This window comes from Lacerta agilis, chromosome 14, assembly GCF_009819535.1.
Source record: "Lacerta agilis isolate rLacAgi1 chromosome 14, rLacAgi1.pri, whole genome shotgun sequence".
NCBI classification, from domain to species: domain Eukaryota; kingdom Metazoa; phylum Chordata; class Lepidosauria; order Squamata; family Lacertidae; genus Lacerta; species Lacerta agilis.
The window spans coordinates 3,032,824-3,057,335 of NC_046325.1; the positions used below are offsets into that span (position 1 = coordinate 3,032,824).

Here is a 24,512-nt window from a genome sequence, read left to right on the forward strand (position 1 = left end):
AGTCCAGCCCCCTGCAATGCAGGACTGTTTTTACCCAACGTGGTACTTGGACCCACAACCCTGAGATTAAGAGTCTCATAATCTATAAACTGAGCTATGGTAGTGGGGCGTTTACCTGTTGAATGTTACAGGTGGGTAGCCGTGTTGGTCTGCCATAGTCGAAACAAAATAGAAAATTCTTTCCAGTAGCACCTTAGAGACCAACTGAGTTTGTTCTTGGTATGAGCTTTCGTGTGCATGCACACGAAAGCTCATACCAAGAACAAACTCAGTTGGTCTCTAAGGTGCTACTGGAAAGAATTTTCTATTTTGTTTTACCTGTTGAATCTCCATCTGCCATGCAGTTGAAGGCTTGGCAGGGGAGCCAAAAGGAGGCCACCTGCCCATCTGTTCTCCCTGTATTGTATTCCACCTTTGCTACCATCATTTCCTCTCCTGTACTAGCAGTGGCCAGTGCTTCAAGCAGCAGTCTCTCCCGGCTGTATATGGAGATGCCATTGGGCAACTGAGCCTGAAAACCTTTTGCATGGCAAGCAGATGCTTAGCCACTCAGCTACAGCCCTTCCCCCACGTTCTCATGTGCTGTTTGCCATGCACCCCCTCCCCAATAAAGGCTGGCTATGGTGCAATAAATCCAACTGCACAGAGCAAAAACTGCGTAGACCCAGTGAAGTTCATGTTTCATTGATTTATTTATTGAGCAAGGAACTGAAGACTGACCATGGGCCAGTCACTAACTCTCAGACTAACCCACCTCACAAGGTGGTTGTGAGAATAAACAGAGGGGGACGGATGAACCATGTTCACCACCTCCAGCCCCTTGGAGGAATATTGGGATATGAACTGAATAAATAAGTACTGTACAATAAAATGTTTGGGATTCCCAAGTCCCATCTGACCCCTTATTCTCCCCCTCCATCTGAGATCCTCTGAAGGGGCATCTGGTGGTTCCCTATACCTCTGAAGTTTAATTGAGCTTTCAGTGTGGCAGAACTTGCTTGCCCTTTCCAACTCCCTGCCTGTAGAGGTTTGGCAGGAACAATACCTGCCTTCTTTCATAAGTCTTCTGAAATCTGTGCTTTTTAAGACAGGCCTTAACAGTATGTTTTCTTTCCTTTTTACCCAATGTATCTACTGGTGTTTCATTTCATTTTTTTCCAGTTTTTACTGATGTTTTTAGTTTTGTTTGATATTTATAGAATGATTTTTTTTATTGTGCTCTCTGTTGTAAGCTGCTTTGACGTATTTTATGAAAGTGCAGATCATAAACATTTAAATAAATAAATCATCCCTGAATATAGGCTAATGCTGGCTGGGGCTTCTGCGAACTGGGAGTCCACCCACAGGTGGCCGGGGGGGGGCTCCCATGGTGGCTCCCCATCTCCCCTATTGACTAAGGGTTGCATTTATTTTATTTTTATTTTTTTAAAAAAATTCACATGCAAAAAGCATCTCAATTTAAAATTCACCTCTCCCACCCCCATAAGCAGCTCTAAGGATGAAGCTAAGCCAGTTTTCAGCCCCAGAAACCACTTCATACATAAGAGCTCAGCACCTGAAACTGCAGGATCCAAGAGTACCTGTGCAAGTGTAAAGTTTCTTCCTCTCACTAGAAAGCAGCCATCCACATCAGGCCTGAGATTAGTCCATGCCTCAGCAGCCTTGCATGAGAGGTGTTAACACAAGGGCAGAGACACCATCCAGAGCAGGAGAGGCAAACCACGTGCCTCCACCCTGTCCTTCCTTTCTGTGCTTTTCTCCTGGGGCACAGCTACCACTCCTCTCTCATGCTCAGCTGATATTTCTCCAGCTCTGGAGTTTCTTTTCTGGACAAACATTGTGGTGTTTTGGTTCTACCACGAAGCACTTTCAACTGCTAAACTGTCATGTTTTAATTTTCTGCTGCTCTGGGTACCCGCTCAAGATGTGGCACCCATGGAATAGGTGCTAAAATCAACCAAGACACATAGCAGCACATTATGCGTATATAATCTGTGGAACTCCCTCCATCAGGAGGCAGTGATGGCCACCAACACAGATGTCTTTAAAAGAGGATTGGATGGAGTCACAAAGGATATGGCTACAAGCCTCCATGGCAAGGCACTAGCTCAAGTGCTGGCGGCAGTATGCCTCTGAATATCAGTTGCCAGGAATTGCAAGTGGGGAACCTGGGAACTTCTGCATCTATCCACTGAGCTATGATCAGTGGGTAGAGCAATGATCTAGGTAATTATCTATCCTCACCTTCTATCCAGAATGCTTTAACAATCAACTCCTCTTCACAGGTAGCTTCGTGAGGGGAGCAGGGATCCCCTAACAACTCTAAACACACTTAACAAACTACAGCTCCCAGGATTATTTGCTGCAATTGTAGCTTTTAAGTTGTGCATGCCTGTCATCCACCAAAAGTGAATTGTGAGTAGCGGACGTATTTTTTTCCCTCCCACTCATGTAAATAATAATAAAATTGGTATCTTGCTGTAATTAAAAAAACTAACAATTTTGTTGAGATCAAAAATCTTGGATGGCTTTAAAATAGAATGAGACAAATTCCTGTTGGAGAGGGCTATGGATGGCTACTAACCACCATGGCTATCTGCTACCACAGTTGGAGGCAGCAGTGGTTCTGCATATTGGTTGCTGAAAGTCACAGGATGGGAGAGGGCTCTTGTGCTTGAATCCTGCTTGCTGGTTTCCTATAGGCATCTGGTTGGTCACTGCGAGAAGAGTATGCTGGACTAGATGGACTATTGGCCTGATCCAGCAGGCTCTTATGTTATTACGCTACAGCTGGCAGGCATGAACATTGGAGCCTGAATTGTAGCATCCAAGAGAGAACAAACATTGTGCACAAATATAAACAGGCAATCTAAGCTTCAGGTCACCATTCTAGCACACACACACACACACACACACACACACACACACACACACACACACCTAGATGCAATGAACACTCATAGCAAGCCTCTCTCGATACGCACATGCACACTTTTGCCTCTGTACTGCCTCCGCATCAGGCTTTCAGATCCTAGGCAGCGAAGGAGAAATCAGTGTGGGCTGGGAGTGGGTGTTTAGGAACAGGCCCCATCCCTTCTCATCCCAACAAGATGCCCCAAAGCAGAAGAAAATAATTAAGGCGGATGCCTCACCACTGCTCAATCCTCTGGAGCCACCAAAGCCTTTAAGAACACAGGACGGCTGGGAGTTTTAAAAATGCACATTTGCCAGGAATCACGGATGAATGGGGAAGCAGAGAGCTGTGGAGGAAGGATTTAATTGGAGGGGGGCAAGTTCCTGGGCCCTGGGGAGATGAATCTCCAGCAAGAGAGTGAGTGTCACCTACTGGGGATGATTCACACATACATGCAACACCAACGTGACATTGAATTACCGTAACTGGGAATTGTCAGCTGTCCTTGCAAGAAAAGTATTTGGAATGGGAATGGAATTGTGGGATCTGACCGGCAATGGATGCTTCAAATGTGCAAAATATCAAGCAATGATATAGGAATGTGGTGAAGCGATATTAGATCTTGCAACTTTCAGCTAATAATAATAATAATAATTCTTTTTAACAACTTCTATGGGAACATAGGATGCTGCCTCATATCAAATCAGATAATGGGGTTCTTCTACCTCAGTATTGTTGAAACTGACCGGCGGCAATGGCTATCCAAGATTTCAGGATCTCTCCCAGTCCTATCTAGAGATGCAGTCACAGATCGGATGTGGGACTTTCTGCATACAAGGCAGGTGCTCTACCACTGAGCTAGCACCTTTCCCCAGAAGAAAAGAAAAGCTATGCTCCTCATTACCAGTGACATCATGGACACTGGCCAATGTGTGGCTGTACTGGTTTGGTGTCCTGTACATACCACACTTCAGTACAAGGTAGTCTAGGAGAAGGAGCAGAATTCCATTCCCCCAACAGCAAGCATTGTAGCTTAAGTTCTTGGAGGACACCATTACAGTACTCTGCATCAGAAATTATTCTTGAGAAACCTGTGGTCCTCTGGATATTGCTGGACTCCAGCTCCCATCAGCCCCCGCCAGCATGGTCAATGCTCAGGAAATGTTGGGAGTTGCAGTCCAGCAACATCTGGAGGGCCACAAGTCCCCTGTCCTTGCTGTAGAGCAGGTGTGGGTAAGGTTTCTCAGCCCATGGGGTGAAAGGGTTGGTGGAACCAGGAGCCAACTTTTTTTTTTTTAAACAGTACAGTACAGTAGGTTGGCTTCTACACACACTCACACGTGCATCCCTAGTCCCTGTCCAGGCAAGAATGATCAGAGTTCAAGGACACATTCTAGCTAGGCAAATACATTCTAGAAATGTCCCAAGCAATGCTGCTGAAATGTGTAGTCTGCGGAGCATTCGAAGGGCCAGATAGGGAAGCGAGGAGGGCCACATTCACCTCCTGGAACAGAGGTTCTTCCACTCCTGATTTAGAGGAAGCTGTCTTCATTCACTGCGAGAACTGACTAAGGACTGAGATTAATTACATAAAACACCACACAGGAAACGGCGGAAGAGCTGTGTGAAACTCAGAAGCTTGCACCATTCTTAAGCTTCTGGCTGAATCCTTCTGTGGACTGGCCAGACAGAATTGGTCCAGGGTTATGTCCTATACAGTACTTAGCATGCACACACCACTGGTCCCAGATAATTGTCAAACAGTGGCAGTAATGCACTGTATAAATGGAAGGGTTAAAAGAAAAAGAGATTATAGGTTTCTTCCTGCTCAACACTCTTCAAAGCCTCTTTTTCTTTCTTTCAAGTACTAGCAGTTTCACAGGAAGCAAAAATTCTTGCCTGTTAACAGGAATAGAACATCCTCGCTGGAGTTGGGTCGTTATCGTGTTGATTAACAAAAAAAATCAACTGAGCAGAGGGGACTAATTAGCTCTGTTCCTGACATACGGTGGGCATGTAGAGTACAGGAACAAAGCCTTTGTGAAACGAATCCCAAATGGAAAGGAAGATGAAGATGGAGAGAGTTGATTTCAGCAGCTTTTCAGATTCCAGCAACATACACACAAAAATATACAGTACTGGATATGTTTTCCAGGATGTCAAAATGGTCTAGAGAAACAAGGTGTAGAGGCTGAACAAGAACTACAGGCCTTATTCTTAATTTCACCCATTTCCTCTGCTATCTTGCAGTTTTCCAGGGCCTGATTGGTCCCCCCCCCAGTCTGCTTTGCTGACTGGCTGACCGCTGTCATAAAAACCCTACTGGTTCAAGAGGCAACTGTTCACTCTCAACTTGACTCTTAACACTTCACCTGAGTACACGTGACATGGTTTCAGACAGATCATCCCCAGTCCTACCCTGAGATGCTAGGGATTGAACCTGGGACCTTCTGCATACCCCGAGCTACAGCACTACTTAAGATTCAGCTCTTGAAACCTGAAGTCCATCCATTCAGATTCATTTCTACCCTGTTTCTCCTAAAATAAGACATGGCCATAAAATAAGCCATAGCAGGATTTCTATGCATTTGCAAAATATAAGCCGTTCCCCAAAAATAAGCCATACCCCGAAAATAAGCCATAGTGACGTGGTACCTCCCATTAAAACAGCCTGGAGAGGCGTGGCTTTGCAGCCTACCGATGCGACACGGTTAAAATAAGACATCCCCTGAAAATAAGCAATACTGTGTTTTGTTGAGCGAAAAAAAATATAAGACGGTGTCTTATTTTAGGAGAAACACGGTAGGACGACTTACCACAGTGTGCATCTAACAGAGCCCTGACCCCATTGGATGAACTTATGTGACGTCATCAGAGTTTCAGCCACACAACAGCAACAAGTGCTGCTTCCAGAGTGGGAAGCAAAGGTTAGCTTGACTGGGCAGAGAGGGGGGAAATCTCACAAAGGGAAGGCACCCCATGGAAGGAAAAGGCACATGCCTGAAAGTCATATCGTGATTGAACCACCATCTAGCTTGTCCCTAGCTCTTTGTCTTGTTAACTGCAGCCAATAAAAATTGGCTACAGGTAGCAAGGAAAGTAAGCATTCATAAAATGCAAGATTCTGTATTTCAGGATGTCAATGTAATCTTTGTGACTAAATACAGGATGTCAGGGCCAGTAACTTTTGTAGACTCCTCTGGAAGGCTGAACTAACTGTACTACTAATTAAAATCAGACTCAATTACTGCAAGAAGCACCATACAACTAAAATCTAACAATGATTTCCAGATGTTTAGTAGTCATGTTAATATGTCATGGAGTGTACAAAGCTGATACCATTATACTGCTTTTTTTATAATGTATTTAAGATGCCACAACAGTCTCTCTTGTTTAAAATATACACAAAATAAGTTGAATAGCACATGGATCAGATGGCAATTAAACCTCTGTTTTAAACCAATATTTTGATTTATTGTATTAGACTATGAAAAATCACCAGCTCTGCAAGACACAGGGAGAAAAAGGAGTCACACGCCGTCTCACCACTGTAAAAGTCTCTACCAAGATAATTTTGTTCAAACTGTAGGAAATTGTATTCAAACATAACTATGTCTGAGTACTAGTTAATGCACAAAGGGGTTAAGACCACAGAGCTGTGTTCCTAGCCTCAGTTTAAGTCAGGCTCCCACACCTCTGGTGAGAAGAAGAAGAAGAAGAAGAGTTTGGATTTGATATCCCGCTTTTCACTACCCAAAGGAGTCTCAAAGCGGCTAACATTCTCCTTTCCCTTCCTCCCTCACAACAAACACTCTGCGAGGTGAGTGGGGCTGAGAGACTTCAGAGAAGTGTGACTAGCCCAAGGTCACCCAGCAGCTGCATGTGGAGGAGTGAAGACACGAACCCGGTTCCCCAGATTACGAGTCTGCCGCTCCTAACCACTACACCAAACTGGCTCTCAGAGGAAATGAGAGGAAATGAAGCTTCTTCTCTTCCTTTCCTCACTCTCTCTTTGCACCATGTAACCAACCAGGACATGTTTGAAACTATATGCTGTATTTTGCAGCCAACAGTAATCTACCAGTGTTCTCCTTGCTGGTGCATGGAATAACACACAAACCAGACCTTTGGATTTACTAAGTAAATCCTTTTAAATTTACTTGACAGTGAGTGAGTGGTCTTTTCATTGCTAGAGGTAGCAATGAAAGAGATATGTAAAAGGGTTTAACAACCTATATTCCACACTATGCTGCTGGTTAACTCTGAGAGTGTTTTTAACTCTGCTGGGGGTTCTCTCCTGCTGGAGAATGTGCAAAGCCAATTCTTTTTCTTGTTTACCCACACATTGGTCAGATCTGTATTTCCACCTTTACATACAGACATGCTGTTTGTTCCAAAGATGATTCAAAAAGTAAAAGCAACATGTACATACTGCTTGATTATAATAAATCCTTTAAGTGGTTTTCAATAAGTATTAAAATTAAAAACAATTACAGATGTTTAAAATTAAAAGATTAAATTAAAAGATTAAAACACATCAACATCAACAAATCTGGATACGTTTGCCTAAACAACGTTTTAAGTAGATACCAAAAAGCGTATACATCATGAGGCCATGGACCAGATTATTCAATAAAATGAAATGTGGCTCTCGCTCAGGGGTTCCAGAATATTTTTTATGGAATACAGGTGTATCAAGGAGAGGAGGGAAAGCAGCATGGGAGTTTGCAGGTGGGATTGATCAGCAGATCCCACACAGCACATGAAACCCTGTGAAACTGCTTAGCACAGAGGTTCTTCTCTTCCCCACGCCCTGCCAGCCTGCACCAGAGCAGTAGGAAGCTAACGCAAGCAGAAATGTTCATGATCACACCAGCACACAGAAATACACCTCTCTCTGATACAAAATACATGCTGAGACCCACAGAAAACCAACCATTCCCACAACCCAATAATCAGTGTTTACTAGACATGGAGGACATTTTCATGCTAACAAAGACAACAGGGAGCATTACATACTCCTGAAGAGGATTATTCAGGGGACTGAGGCTCACTTTACTCCGTCACCATTTGTACAAACTTAAAGTATGGGAGTACATTACACTGGTTTGTATTTCTCACTTCCCCAAATGGTCCCATGTTTTGGGGAGCAACCCACAAGGCAAGAGCCCTAGAGATTGTTATAGGGGGGAAACGGCTCATTTGAAATATTTCTAATGTATTTTTATTTATTGAGTAGGAGGCGGCCAGCAAAAAATGCTGAGAATCAGTGGTAGTCTTGACAGGGCACCCCCAAACCAAACATCAAATTCTATACGGAGCTCAAAGGCTGCTTCTCAAACCCACCTACAAAAATTCAGATAGCTAAAGCCTGCAAAGCTTTCTTCCAGTCCTTTACTGGGCAGTGGCCAATCAGAAGCTTCTCCTGGGAAGACCAGAGGCAGGACATGAGCACAATAGCCCTCTCCCACCTGTGATCCCCAGAAAATGGTAATCAGGGGCATTTACTACCTCTGATCCTCAATATACCATACAATCAATATGACTAGTAGCCATTCTGAGCCTTATCCTCCACGAATCCATCCAGTTCCCATAGCTGATGGCCTCCCATCTAGTCCAGCATCCTGTTCTCACAGTGGCTGACCAGATGCCTGTAGGAAATCTGCAAGCAGGACCCAAGCACAAGAGCACTTTCCTCTCCTGCGGTTTCCACAAACTGGTATTCAGAAGCATCACTGCCCCCAACCATTGTACCCTTTGATTACTTTCTCCTCCATGAATTTGTCTGATCCTCTTTTAAAGTCATCCAAGTTGGTGGCCAACACTGCCTCTTGTGGAAGGGAGTTCCACAGTTTAACTATGCACTGTGTGACTAATTCCTTATTTTTGCTGGTCCTAAATCTACTGCCCAGCCATTTCAGTGGATTACCTCATATAACTTATCACTTATCCATTTTTGCCATCCATGCCTTGCATTGTTTTTACAAGTTTCTATGACAGTTTCCTCCCCTCGCCCCCCACCCCACTGGTGACCTTGAGATTTCTGAATTACAATGGCAGTGCTGACTGGGGCTGATGGGAGTTGTAGTCCGAAACAGCTGGAGGGAACCAGATTGCCTCTATCATCCCCTGCTCCCCTCCAGTTAGCCTCCCCACCCCTCTCAAGCTATTAAGTGAGGATTTAAAACAATGTATTTGCAGATCATTCCTCCTCCAAAGGGACTGTGAAAGCATCTATGGGGTGGAGTCCACTTTATCTTCGTAACAACTCTTTAAGGTAGGGCAAAGGCCAACCAATAAGTCTGCTAGGTGAGCAGCAACCTGGGTATTTCATGCTCTACACTGGAAACCCCACTCTGTTAATAGCCAGGAAATGGTTGCTGCCTCTAGAACACTGACTCCCAGACTCTGCCATCCCTGCCTTCCCAGGCAATGGACCACTTGAAAATTGCTGAGAGTCTTCGCAGACCACTTAATGTTTTTTCTGCCCACTGTAGCAATGGTAATGAGCTGAGCTAGATGCTCTATGGCTTTTAATTGTGTTTTGTATTCCTTCTTTTACTTCTTAAATTGCATTTGATTGAATTACAATTTGCATTTCATAGAGTTCAAATTGCAATGCAGTAAAATATAATTTAAGAAATAAAATAAGCAATAAAAATGGAATTATAAATCAATGTGGATACTTAATGCAGGCATGCTGCAGACCACTTGAATGAAGCTCGCAGACTGTTGGGGGGTCCATGGACCACAGTTTTGGAGCCTCTGTTCTAGGATGGTCCTCCCACCAAGGAAATGGCAAAGGAACATAAAAAACATCAGTCCAGCAGGAATGACACTCAAGAGAATAACCAAATTTTCAATGCCAGCTTACCAATCATGTACACTGGGTCACACTATATTAATTGTGTTTACATGTTAACACAAAAACCACAGCAACAATGCACATCTGTTTTGCATATATTATAACACAAGTCCATTTCACATATGTTCTTACGTACTATTGCCATAATATATAGTACTGTCATAGCTCTCAACTACATTGATTGCCTCTTATACTATTTATGGGCCCTACTGACTCAGTTTGTGGCTTCTGTGTTGTTGTTTTTTAAGGGGGCCTTCCTTAGCATTTGTGTTTCCATTTCAAAACCACATCCTTGAGAGTCTCACAACAGAGGATGAACCTTTTCCACTTGTGGGCTCAGAAACTGTAAGCAAAACGGCATTTTCCGCTGCGGTATACTCTTGGGTAACCTCTTCTCCACACACTTTGCCACTAGACCATAAGGGAAAGCAGCCACAACACAACACCGTCTCCTATATTGGCTGGGCTGATGGGAATTGTAGTCCAAAACAGCTGGAAGAGCATGGGCTCTTATCATTTTATTGACTATTATGACCATTTAAAACATTTCCCCCTTCCCCTAGATACTCCCTGAGTCCTTTGGAACTGAAGAGCAAGGTATTAAATATGCTAAGGCTATCTCCACATACAAGGGAGTAAGCCCCACTGAATTAAATTAAACTACTTCTGAGTATGCATGGTTTAGACTGCAGCATAAATGAAGGGAATATTTTAAAAGCCAGACAGCAGACAGTATAATCAACTCTAACAAAGTGTCCAGCCCAGAGACACTGACCAGCAGCCACAGATTTGAGGGGAAAACAGCCCTCTAACTAAATTTGGTGTGGTGGAGAATTTAACACTCAAATCAATTTAACACTCCAGTTCCACTTTCCTAAAATCATTTATACACATGCATAGGCACAGCACTGTACAATTATGTAATCTACAAAATTCTTGCAACTCACAACCTGGTGGGAGAACCTAATATACAGGCATATGCCACACCAATGGTTTCTGGTTGGCTGGTGGCACAGACTGGATAGCTATTGGCTGCTCTCTACCTATATAAAGCTATGGAAGAACTTCATCTCTGTAGAAGAAAATTAGAGCTGGAAAGAAACAAATAAATCCATAAATTTTATTGGGTGATAAGAAATCCATGTGGTGGCTGGTGGTAGTATTAGTATTTAGATGAACTGTATAAATGACAGCTCTATTTGACACCTAAAATAGAAATGAAGTTCAGAAGCAGGAAGTTTTAGTATCTGTCAAATTTGCATGCAAAGTTTATGTAAAGCAGTATCCAAATAATTGGAGAGTAAAAAAAAAAATGTCTTAGACCAACACGGCTACCCACCTGTAACTGTCTTAGAAATGAAAGTGAAAAAGTGAAGGGGCCGGAAGCCAGGAGTCCTGAACCTTCTGAAAGGTTGAGGAGGGAAGAATAGTAGCTGCAGCGATGCGTGTGATTTGCAGTGGTGGGCAGGCTGTAGAGAGATGGGCGGCTGAATAGGGGGCGTCTTATACATGGAAAAATACGGTAGTTAAACCATGGAAGATGCTCCCACAAGAGATTAGCAATGGCCTCCAACTTGGATGGCTTTAAAAGAGAATAAGACAAATTAACAGAAGAAAAGGTTATCAATGCCTTCTGGCCATGATTACTATGTTCTACCTCTACTGTCAGAGGCAGTAATGCCTCCAAACAGCACTGGATTTAGGGCGGTGTAGACCCATGTAGTCCAAAATACGTTTCTCACAAGAAATGAAGCCCACAAGTAGGAACTGGTATCCAGAGGCAGGGGCAGACTTTAGTAATCTTTTGTAATATGGCACCCTGTGCAAGGCCAAATTTTGGCACCCTCAAATGAATCTTCCCAGTTATGGATATTCTCTATTTTGTGGCCCTTGGGGAAACCACCAGCACCGCCCTAAATCCGATGCTGTTTGGAGGCATTCTTGCTTCTGACAGGAGAGGCAGAATGTGGTTGTCATGGCTAGAAGCCATTGATAGCCCTCTCCTCCTCCATGAATTTGTCTCATCTGCTTTTAAAGCCATCTAGCTTGATGGCCATCACTGCCTCCTGTGGCAGGGAGTTTCATAGTTTAACTGTGTGTTGTGTGAATGACTTTCTTTTGTCTCTCTTGAATCTTCCAACATTCAGCTTCATTGGATGCCCACAAGTTATGAGAGGAGGAGGGAAAGCTTTCTGTCCTTGGAGATTCTTCAATTTTTACCTTTGCAGATAGACAGAACTTCATTACAGCAGCCTCCTTAAGTATACAGCAATAAGCAATTTGGGGGTGGGTCGGGTGGGCAGGAGAGATATGAGGCTCAAATGATTCTTGGGTTGGTTTTTTTCTTATTTTTGCATGAGTGTGAGTATTTATTCCTCCCTCCCACCCCCAATCCTCAACAGGCCTCCCCACTTCTACCTGGGCTCTCTGATGTGTTTCATGCTTGGTACAACGCCAAGTCCAACCTCCCACAACCATGCGCCTGGAAAGGCACCCCATCCATCTTTCGCTCCCTTCTTTGATCTTTCCTTTTAAGCTTTGACAAGGAAGCTTTGAAAAGGGACAAAATACAAGATTGAGAAGGAGGGGTGCAGTGTAGAGAAAAGAAGAAAGAAGATCTCTAAGCCCAGCATTTGCCAACCTGGTGCTCTCCAGAGGTTTTAGACTACAACTCCCATCAGCCTCAGCCAGCATGGCCAATTGTCTGGAGGAAGGCAGGGAAATTCATGAACAGATCTTCTAAGCCAGTCTTTGCCAAACTGGCACCCTTCAGATGGTTTGGGTAAAAACTGATGGGAGTTGTAGTTCAAAACATCTGCAGGGTGTCAGGTTGGCAAATAGGGAATAAGCTTGGGGTGGAAATGCTGGGCTTATTCTCTGGAGGGGTGGCTGGGAAGTTTTCTCCCTCCTCCCTCTTACTTGCCACTTTACCTCCTCCTCCTCCCCCCACTTGGCTTGTCACTGCATTATTACAACCCTCCTTCACTCAGTGTCAGAAGATTAAAAAGCATAATCCCCAGGTTCACAAGCACAGCCAGGACTTTACGAGGAGACAAGCCTCAGGCTGGTGAAGATTAAAGTCAGCTCAGAAAAATATCCCCCCTTCCTTGCCCTGACAAAAGCTCCTCCTTGCACACTGAAAACTGTAAGGAGAAGACTCCCGCGACCCCACCCCACCCCTGCCCCAATTCCCCAGCATACATAGGGCACCACGAATCTCACCCCACTCACCCAAATCCCTGGGTTCAAGAGTTCTCAACCCCAGGAGTGATTGAAGAACCTCTGGGGAAGAAAATGGAAGTGGGGCCAGATTCCAGAATCGCTGCTAAGCGGGAGCCCAGGTCTAGTCATCAGCTCCCCACCCCATGCTTGCACACAATCTTTTTAAAGCGAGGTGAAGGGAGCAGAAATCTCAGCATCAGGACCAGGCGCAATATGGGAAACTCATCGAATCAGGCACCACTATGCAAGCGGGGCCTAGAGGCTGGCGCTCACGATCCTTTCCACAACCATGTCCCCACAGAAGTGTGGAGCGCCCCCCCCCCCCCGCTTCTGGGCGCTCGCCGGAGAGGTCAGGCGCCTCCCTCCCGATAGAGACGCTTGCACGCCCGTCGCTTCTCGCCCCCACCGTCGCGCCTTCCCCAATGGAGCAGGCCACACAACCTTGCACGCCGCTCAACCTTGCACTTTGCTCAAGCGCACATCCTTAATTCCGCTGGGCCAGCTTTCCCAGCACCGCCACCCCCCGCCCTTAAAGATGCACCCCTGAGCAAACTCCCTGCGCTTTATCCTGTCGCTTGCACGTTTGCACAGCGGGCTGTCACAGTCAGATTGCCAGTTTTGCACGGATCGTCGCCTCTTCTCCCGACCTCGGATGCCCGCCTCCCACCCGCGCCACGATCCCTCCCTCCTTCCTTACCTTGCAGCCGAAGACGAGCGAGAGGGTCCGGTTGCTGCAGGTGACCTTGCACTGGCACAGGACGGGCGAGAAGCAGCCCAGCTTGCGGAACGGGGGGGACACGCCGTTCAGGCCCATCCCCCTCGCGCCCCCCCGCCTGCCCCCATCGGCTACGCGCCGCCGCCGCGGCCAGGGGGCGCCCCCCGACTCTGCCCCATCGCCCGCCGCACCTGCCGCCCGCCCGCCGCCAGCTGCTGCCGCTGCCCGCCAGGCCGGCCTGCCTGCCCTAATCCCCTCCCCTCCCTCCTCCCCTCCCTCGCGAGGCCAGCCTCCTCCCCGGCAGAGCCCAAGAGGAGCGACGCCCACTAGGCCGCACGTGCACGGATCCCGGGATGATGGGACCGGGGTCCATCCGTTCAGCCCACTATCCCGTTTCCAAGGGCGGACGGCCCCGAAAGCTCGTAAGTCGGCAGAGCAGGAAGGCACCAGCCCTTTCCCCTTGCAGCTCCCTAGCCGCAGGCACTGAGAAAGTAATACTGCCCCTGAACATGGGGGCTCTGCTCTTAGTCTCTCTCTCTCCACGCACCCCCCACTTAAGGGTCTCCGCATTAACCTTTCTGGCACCGTGTGGGAAACATGGGTTTGTATTCGAGAAGCCCCATTGTAGTGGACAGACACATTAATTCCAGTGGGTCTACTCTGAGTAGGATTTAGCTGACAACAAGCATTCTTGGGCTGCCAGTAACCTGTGTGGTCAGTTTTCAGAGATTATGAGAGTTGGAAGTCGAGGCCTCTCATCTCCCGTTTATGGAACAATCTTAACTAGCAGTCATAGGAAGCTGACTTATTCCCAGCAGTGTCTGTACCTACACTGACTGACAGCGGTTACCCCAAGTTTCAGACCAGTCTTTCTCAGCCCTAGCTGAGAAATGGCTTGTCGCCATTGGGGATTGACCCTGCGACCTTCTGCATTCAAAGCAGTTGCTCTCCCAATGACCTGTGACCCCTTCCCTAAAGTCATCCTGCTCCTCACCCTCCCTAGCCCATATCTGCTTGGGTGTCCATTTGTACAGCCCAAGGTCGCTCAGTTGCTCCTCTCTCCCAACCCTAGTTTCCAAGGGTACACACACAATACTGTTAGAGATTTGGGGTAAACCCTAGAAATTAATAAATGCCAGGATTTGAGGTTCTTTGTGATATCCGGGGAGAATATAAGCTGCAAGGGGATTCCTGAGCTACCTTATGCTAGATCAGTTGTGTCCAAACTTTTTTCAAAGAAGGTATGCAGCGCAGTGTGCATATACCCAGAGGCAGCTTAATTTAAGTCAGCCTTGGAGATAGTGTGTTCTGTGAACTAGAAGCCCTGCTACATGGGGCAGGTTGCTCAGTGGGACAGAAATGCACTCAGCCCAGGTTCAAAGGAGGTCTCTCCCTCTCTTTGAGTCACACCGTCCATCCACACACATCCCATCGTTAGCTACCTGAGCCAGCTGACCCACTCTGCCTAATGCTAGGGCTGGTTCTACAGATGCAGTGTGTATGTCATTATCCCACAAGGTCCTTATTTATGGTAGATTTCCAACCCAGCCCCAACCTCTCTGGGTATAACATGAAATATTATGCACAAGATGTTACTTAACCGGCAAAGAGACAGGCCCCTGTGTCCAAGTAACTTACACTCAACATTTGCTCAGTCTGCAATCCCTAAACAAGCCACCTGTGCTTGCTGGGGCTGATGGGAGTTCAAGACATCTGAAGGGTGACAAAATGGCAAAGCCCGGCCTAAAGTAACCCCGCAAGTAAGCCTAAGCGTATGCAACCAAAGGCATCTCCAGAAAACATATTCACTGAGTATTCATCCTGATTTGCTTGCACAAATCTATACTGCAGTTAGATGATATCTGGTTTTAACTGAGCATTTGTTATTATTTCTTTGCAAACAGGTTATATGACAATGAGCACTTGTGCTGATTGGGGTGTTTGGACATCTTCCCGTTAAGTCATTTGTGCACCCCAGCCTTTTCAGGGCATTTTCCTGTCACTTTCCAAAACTGCAACAAGTTCCAATTCTTTTTAAAAGTCGATTTGCCATGCTGGGTCAAGAGAGCCTTTGAGTCCACTTTAAAATACGCAAGCCTAAACTTCTGGTATGCACTTGAATCCCTCCTGTGAAATACTGACACCCTGGAGGCACTCTGAGACAACTGTGTATTCCTTCCCTGTTCATCCCCTGCCTCCTCACCAGCTGTTTATTTTCCCTACTGTGAATTTTCTTTTGTAGGCTCCGTTGGACAGAGACTTGATGCCTTGGGACACTGAAAAGTGTCATGGGCACAGCTGGCATAAAATTACCGGTAATAAATCCCAGCATACTAAGCCTTTATTCCGTGCCCCACCATGACCACCTTCAATGCCAACTGACAGCAGTTACCCCGCAATGAATTAATAGGAACACCAAGCTGGAAAAAAACCCAGTGTGGTGTAGTGGTTAGAGCATCAAACACAGTTCCAATCCCCACTCAGCCATGCAGCTGACCTTGGGCCAGCCACAGTCTCTCAGTCTAACTTACCTCACAGGATTGTCGTGAGGATAAAATGGAGGGGTGGAGGAGAACTATGTATCCTTGAGCTCCTTGGAGGAAAGGTGAGATATAAATGTAATAAATAGGAAATCAAATACCCACACATCACATTTGGGTCCCAATTTAGCCTCATGCCTATGGAACTACCTTTCCCCTCTCCTGCAGATTAGCCAGGCGCACAAACCTGAAGCCTCCTCCCTGGTTCCCAAATGAGGGAATTCTGCAAGAAAAGGATGAAGGTGGGAGGTAATTGGGTTTCAAATACTGTGAAATGGGAATTGTAACCTGTGTAAGATTTTACTAGTCCAGCTGGAGTGTATGTATGTATGTATGTATGTATGTATGTATGTAATATTTGTTGGAAGCCGCCCAGAGTGGCTGGGGGGACCCAGCCAGATGGGCGGGGTACAAATAATAATAAAATAATAAAAATAATAATATATGTTCAACACATTTGCTTTTCCAGTTATTTAGCACTGCGGCTATTACGTATACACCGAATTTTTGGTATCAGGTTTATTGTTTGGAAATTGGTATTATATTGATTTGAATTTATTATTCATCATTTTCTTAGATGGCTGTTACAGGGAGTTTTTAAAAAAAATGCATATAGAATATGCATTGGCATTAGGATTGATGTTATATGCTCAAACCGTCTTGCTCTGGTGCGCAACCTGGTCACTGAATTCTGCACCAGCTGATGTTTCCAAACCATCTTCAGAAGCAACCCTATGTATAACGAACACATTGCAGCAATCTAACCTAAAGGTTACCAGAGCATAGACAACAGAAGTTAGACTAACCCAATCCAGATAGGGGTGCAGCTGGCCCAGCAGCCTTAGTGGATGGAAGGCACTCTGTGCCACCAGAGGATCAAATGACAGCAAAGGATCTAGAAGGACCCCCAAGCTGCATACTTACTCCTTCAGAGAAAGTGCAACCCCCCTCAAGAGCAGGCCACCTCCCACCCATCCAGTCTAGGAAACAGCCTACTAGTAGTACCTCAGTCTGGATTGAGCTTCAGTTTATTGGCTCTCCTCCAGTCCATTACTGAGGCAAGACATCAGTCCAGCACATCCACTCCCACACCTGCAGATGTAAAGGAGAAGCAGAGCTGTGTGTCTGCAGAATATTTCTGACAACATACTCCAAAACTCCAGAGGACTCCACTCAGCAGTTTCATGTAGATGTTAAATAGCATGTGGGGTAAGATTAAACCCTGAGGAATCAAACATTGAAGGCTCCACAGGGTCTCCTCAAGCATCACCTTCTGGAAATGACCATCCAAGTCGGACCGGAACTGCTGCAAAGCAGTGGTGCCCATCCCCAACTCAGACAGCCAGTCCAGAAGGTTACCATGATTAATGCTATTGAAAGCTGCTGAGAGGCTGAGGAGAATTAAGAGGGACACAATTCCCCTGTCTCTCCCCTGACATAAGTCATCCTTCAGAGCGACCAAAGAAGTTTCTGTGCCAAAACCAGGCCTGAACTCTGATTAAAATGGATCTAGAAAACCAGTTTCCTCCGAGAGTACCTGGATGAGGTTTGCAACCAGCCACTGAAGAACCTTGCCCAAGAAGGGGAGAATGGCAACTGACCAGTAATTACTTGGATTTTCCAAACCCAGGGAAGGTTTCTTAAGGAGTGGTTTAACCATTGCCTCCTTCAGGCAGGCAGGGACTATCATCTCTCACAAGGAGGCATTAATCACCCCCCTGGCCCAGCTCTCCCCACCCTGCTAGTTTTTATCAGCCAAGAGGTGCAAAAGCCAGAGTGCAAGCAGTCACCCTGACTGATCCAAGCATGTTGTCTAGATCCTTGAGCTTTACAAACTGAAATTCATCTTAACAGAACAGAACTAGATAGTACTCTGGACACCCCTATTTAAAATCACTCTGTCAGTCTTAAAGAAGCTAATGAAATGCCTGGTTTTATTTGAGGTGTTCAGATGAGTGTTTCCAGCCCCCCCCCCCAATTTTAAAATTGTTTATGCAGAGAACTGATATCACTGTGTATTGTGGGTTCATGTACTTTAATAATGTGTCAGGTGCTAAGGGAGTTCATAGATGAGCAAAGTGGGGTGTTAAAACTGTTAGAACACATCATTTGAAAGAAAAAAACCCGAACAAGCAGCAAAGCATTTCCACCACTATCTGCCCCTTGCTCCTTCCTATCAAGCAACCCCCTCCTTCTCAAACAGCCAGCTGGCCTTGCCTGCAGATAAAACCTTGCAGACAACGCCTTGGCCAGTTTAATCAGAAATATTCACATCCACAATAGGATTAGAACAGCAGATGTCACCGAAAAGAGAAAAAAGAGACAATGTGTGTGTGTGTGTGTGTGTGTGTGTGTGTGTGTGTGTGTGTGTGTAAGACAGCAAAATTTAATGCTAACTGGACCAGTGCCAAATGCCAATGTAAATTCTCCTTACCCTATTCTCTTATTGCCTACCAATCTCTAGTAATGTTTGGTGTGTTTTTTTCAAATAGAAGATTATTGTGTTATCTTTTTAGTATTTTCCATTATGGAGAAGGGAAGTAGCTCCCTCAAACAATCACCTATTTTTTGAAAACCAAAAGTGCTTCTTGTACATTCACACACACATTTAAATTCCGGTGAAAATAATTAAAATCCAATTTCCCTCCTCAAAGTGAACATATGAAGGTTAGACTGAATCAGGCCAACTGGTCCAGTCAGCTCAATATTCTCTACTCTGACTAGCAGTTCATAGAATCATGAAGGTACCCCAAGGGTCATCTAGTCCAACCGCCTACAATGCAAGAATCTCAACTAAAGCATCCATGACAGATGGCCATCCAACCTCTGCTTAAAAACCTCCAAGGAAGGAGAGTCCACAACCTCCTGAGGGAGTCAAAACAGCTCTTATCATAAGAAAGCTCACCTAAACAGTTACCTTGTACAGCCCACATTGCACAAGCTTCCTCACAAGAATATCATGGGAGAGTATGTTGAAAGCCTTACTGAAGTCAAGATAAACTATGTCCACAGCATTCCCCTGTTCAACAAAGCTTGTAACTCCGTCAAAAAAAGGGGAAAAAAGAAATGAGATTCGTTTGGCATGACTTGTTTTTGAGAAACCCACACTGGCTCTTAGTAATCATAGCATCCTTTTCATAGTGCTCACAGACTGTTAATTATGTGTTCTAGGACCTTTCCTGGTATCAAAGTCAAGCTCACTGGTCGGTAGTTACCTTTTACTTTCTTTTTCCTTCATTTTGAAGATGGAGACAACATTTGCGTGTCTCCATTCTGCAGGGACCTCCCCTGTTCTCCAAGAATTCTCAAAAAAAATATAGACAGAAGCTCTGAGATTACATCTGCAAGCTGCATTAATACCCTTGGGTGCAGCTCATCAGGCCTGGAGATTTGAATTAATTTAAAATAGCTAGGTGTTCTCTTACCACCTCTTTTCCTATCTTGGGCTGCAGTTCCCTCCTTACACCACTTATTCTGTTATCACCAGGTTGGGCATTGGTTTCCTTTTGGCAAAGTAGGTGTTGAGCAGCTCTGCTTTTCCGTCTTCTCCACTCAGAGAACCTACCACTTGCTTGTTCCTCCTCTTGCTTTGAACATAACCAAATAAACCTTTTTTATTATTTTTAATCTCTCTTGCAAGTCTGAGCTCATTCTGAGCTTTAGCCCGCCTGACATTCACCCCGCAACTGTTGGCTACTCATATATACTCCTCCTTTGTGATTTCCCCTTTCTTCCATTTCTTATACATGCCCTTCTTAAATCTCAGCTCATCTGTAAGCTCCTTATGCAGCCACACTGGTTTCTTTAGATGCCTCCAACTTTTCTTTCTTGTTGGAACTGTTTGCATTTGGGCCTTCAATATTTCACCCTTAATAAACTCTCATCCATCTTGGACTCCCTTCTCTTTGAGAATTTCTGACCATGGGATCTCACCCAGTAGTTCCTTAAACTTTTTGAAATTGGCGTCCAGAGTGCATGTCTGACTACACACACACAGCTTTCCCTTGCTTCTGTATCTTGAAACCCAGGAGAACATGACCACTTCCTTCCAAGTTTCTGAGTACTTCCACTTCGCCGATCAGTTCCTCTCTGTTGGTGAAGACCAGGTTCAAGACAGATGGTCCCCTTGTTGCTTCCACCTTCTGGGAAATGAAATTGTCAGCAAGGCAATGGAGGAATGTATTGGACCTTACATTCTTGGCAGAGTTTGAGTTCCAACAGATATCAGGGAAGTTGAAGTCTCCCATGAGTACTGTATCCCTCCTTTTAGAATGTTTGGTAATCTGCTCTAGGAGGGCATCATCCAAGTCTTCAATCTGGCTTGGTGGTCTATAGAGACACCCACAGTAAGGTCACTGTTGCTTTTCTCTCCTACAATTTTGACCCATATACTCTCAATCTGCCTTCCATGCTCCAGGTCATGGATTTCTTCACAAGTGCACACATCCTTTACATATAATCCTCCTCCCTTCCTGCTTCATCTGTTCCTTTTGAAGCGATTATACCCCTCAATTCCTACATTCCAGTCATGAGTCTCATCCCACCAGGTTTCAGTAATGCCAACAGGTCATATTTGCCATCCTGTATTAAAATCTCCAATTCATCTTGCTTGTTTCCCATCTCTGTGTATTTGCATAGAGACAACTGAAACCACGAGTCATTTCCTCCAGCTGCTTCCTTCTTGTAGTTTCTTGCCCTTTAGCAGGTTTCTGGAGCACCACCTCAGTTTCCTCTGCATGAATGAAGCTATCCCCAGTACCTGGTGTTCTTCTGTCATCTGTAATGTTGTTTCCCTCCCCATCAGCATCTAGTTTAAAGTTCTCCTGATCAGGTTCACAAGACTCTTAGCAAACACATTTAAAGCACTATGATGATGCTTCATTGTCACCTCCAAATAATTCTGGGAACTTTAGCTTGTTGTGGGTCCTGAGAGTTGTTAGGAGACCCCTATACCCATTCCCACAGCTACAATTGCAAGAGTTCCCTGCAGGAGGGATTGACTGTTGAATCACTTTGAAAATTGTAGCTTTGTGAGGGGGAAAACTCTCAGTACCATAGCAAACTACAGGTCCCAGAATGCTTTGGGACAAAGCTGTGACTGTTGAAAGTGGTATCATAGTACTTTAAATGTATCCCCTGAATGTGGCCAGCCTGTCCCCAAATCTGGGAATAGCATAATCCAACCACCCCACAAAGATGACAGAAAATCCCAAATCTTTCCTCTGATTCACATTCACTGTGGTTTGAGTATACAAACACACAAACACACACACACGTTACAACTTTGTGGTCCTTTACTGAAAATGATTTTTTTCAAAACTGGAGAGGGAAAAGGGCATGGAGACAGAGGTAGGATGGATGAAATAAGGGCTCTGCTGCTTTGCAGTGTGAAAGTCCTAATATATTCTTTCAAAAACATTTGAGGAGTGGGGACTCCCCATTCAGAATTATGCATTTCAGCCTCTCCAAAGTGCCAGACTATGTCTCCCTAATTAGAAGATTGTTAAAAGATGCAGCTGTCACATATAAATACGAAGAGGTTCTTTCTGTGTGTGATGGCAGGACGTACATATTGATTGAACATCTGTGGGGTGATTTGGGAGGGGACATTGGTGGTGGTCCTTTGTGATTGAAGCATCTCAAAAAGAGCTTTGATAAACAGTGTGGGTGAATCTGTCCAGCCAAGATGTCCTAGTAATGGTCCTGCAGGGGGCACCAGATGCCCAGTTTCAAAAAGCTTCTGTCCTCCTGTGATTACAGATCAGAGCCCAAATTCGCAGGGGTTCTTGCAGGCCTGGAAAAGCAGCAAAGATTTCACTGGTGCCAACTGTCTCCTAGGCCAGCCTTCTGGTTGGCTTGGAGCCCTCTACAAGCTCAGCCCCTCTGTGCCCAAACCAGTTTGACCTTCTTTCAAAGGAACATACTAGGCAGTTGCCTGATCCTGAGTCTCAGACCACGGACACATTCACACTCTAAAGTACTATGATACCACTTTAAATAGTCATGACTTCCCCCAATGAATTCTGGGAGCTGCAGTTTGTTAAAGGTGCAGAAAGTTGTTAGGAGACCCCTTGTTTCCACAGAGCTACAATTCTCAGGGTTGCCTAGGAAGAGAGACTGTTAAACCATTCTGCGAATTGCAGCTCCGTGAGAGGAATCAGAAGGGGTGGTGGTCTCCTAACAACTCTCAGCATCTTTAACAAACTGCAGCTCCCACAACTGATTGGGGGAAGCCATGACTATGTAAAATGGTATCATAGTGCTTTATATGTATGGTGTGAACGTGGCCCATTGTTGCTCATATATATTGTCTACATGGACAGGCAGCACCTGTTCAGGGTTCCAGGTAGGGGACAGTCAGGTACACTTGCCCCGGGCCTCAGAGGGCTAAGCCAGCTGGGGAACCCACCAGGGACCAGCTGCTTTTTTGTTTTAGTTTATAACTTTATTCTAACAAGACTTCTGCCCCAGGCTTCAGATGTGATCTGCATTGCCCTGGCTCCATATGAACAGTAGCTGAACATGTGTCAGTTGGTTGACACAATCTGCCCTCTCAAGCCACAGAACATCCCATACACCAGGGGGCGCAATGTAGTAGAAATCAGAACAGAGTAGTGGTGCTGGAGTAATGGTAATTCCTGCGTGATTAGCACCCTCTAGTGGGCATCCTATGCCTTTTAAGAGCATATCTCAGCATTGGTGATTCTAAGAAGATTCTCCACACACACACACACACACACACACACACACACTTGCTTCATAAAGTTACCATTTGTAGTGCAGAATCAAGAAGGATCACAGCAGCTACTACCCAGATTTAAAAAAAACCCGAAGCCTATGCTCAGTCAGTAGAGCATGAGACTCTTAATCTCAGGTAGGGCTGCCATACGTCCGGGATTTCCAAGGTGGAATTGATGTCCAGGGGGAATTTCCAAAATGTGGCTCTTTGTCCTGGATCTTAGTCTTGGTTTTTACTTTTTGAAATATGGCAACCCTATCTCAAGGTCATGGGATGAAAACCCACTTTGGGCCAAATATTCTTGCATTACAGGGGCTTGGACCAGACGACCCTGGTTGTCCTTTTCAACTCTACAATTCTATGATTACAGACCTGAGTCTAGACCCTATAAACAGGCTGTTTTCAGGGGAAGGAGTGAGGCCCTGATTAGGTCTTGGCCTTTATATTTCAGAAACTTTCGTCTCCCACATCACAGACTGATTCTGTTTCCTGCTGTTTTATTCACTTTGCACCTTGCAGGGTAGTAGGAGAGAACAACGATTCTGAGAATGTGCAAAGAGTATTCGGCTCATCAATGGGTAAATACTGCCAACTGTATACCAGGCTACAATTCCAAAACATCTTGAGGGCAACAAATTGGGGAACGGTGCTCCATAGCTATGGGATTTGGGCAACTAGGGTACAGTATTTAAATTAAGAGCAGGGAGAAGGGAGAATTAGCAACCTATTCACTCCTTTCAGTGTCCTTCCGCCCTGCAGCTGAAATGGCTGGACGTGGTCTGCGTGGGCTATTAATCCTTGGTGTTAATCAGAGATTCTCCCCAGCCCTTTCCCTGTATAGATGAGAGAAGGCTACACCCCCCTCCTCCAGCTGAGTAGGCCACAGAGACACAGCTGTTTCTCCTACACACATACACACCAGACCCAAACTACACTGTCCTGGTACAAACAGAGTCCCACAATACTATAAGTACTTAAGAAGAGCCTGGCTGCTGGATCAGGCCAACGGTCCAACTAATCCAGCATCCTGTTCTCACAGTGGCCAACCGGATGCCCCAAAGGGAAGCCTCCAAGCAGGACCTGAGTGCAACAGCAGCACTCTTCCCACTTGTGACCCCCAGCACAACATAGAAGCAACACAGAAAAACAAAAACAAAAAACCCAACAGCTGTCAACATGTTGCATGAGCATCCCAAAATGTTCAAATTAAGAAGCTGCCTTATACCAGGTGAAACAATTCATCCATCTAGCCCAGTACCCTCTGCTCTGACCAGTAGTGGCTTCCCAGAATCTCAAGCAGTAAGACAGCCAGCATGGCATCGTGGTTAGAGTGTTCCAATCCCCACTCAGCCATGAAGCTCACCAGGTGACCTTGGGCCAGTCACATACTCTCAGCACAGCCTACTTCACAGGGTTGTTGCGAGGATACAATGGGGAGAACTATGTAAGTCACCTGGAGTTCCGTGGAGGAAAGGTAGTGGAGAATAACTCTCCCATTATTTGCCACCTGATCTTTT

The 24,512-nt window shown here is 45.4% G+C and overlaps 1 protein-coding gene across 12 annotated transcripts in view; it reads right to left on the bottom strand.

Annotated features, from left to right (window-relative positions):
- The window catches only part of DLG4 (discs large MAGUK scaffold protein 4), a 118,623-nt gene that overhangs the window by 47,913 nt on the left and 46,198 nt on the right, over nucleotides 1-24,512 (bottom strand). For 3 of the 12 annotated variants that reach the window (XM_033170990.1, XM_033170986.1, XM_033170985.1), the window contains exon 1: nucleotides 13,699-13,833. The exons of the other annotated variants lie outside the window; for them this stretch is intronic. In XM_033170990.1, the coding sequence (XP_033026881.1) occupies nucleotides 13,699-13,815 (117 nt within the window). In that variant the 5' untranslated portion in view covers nucleotides 13,816-13,833. Of the gene's footprint in view, nucleotides 1-13,698; nucleotides 13,834-24,512 lie in introns of those variants that run through there. 12 annotated transcript variants of the gene reach the window in all.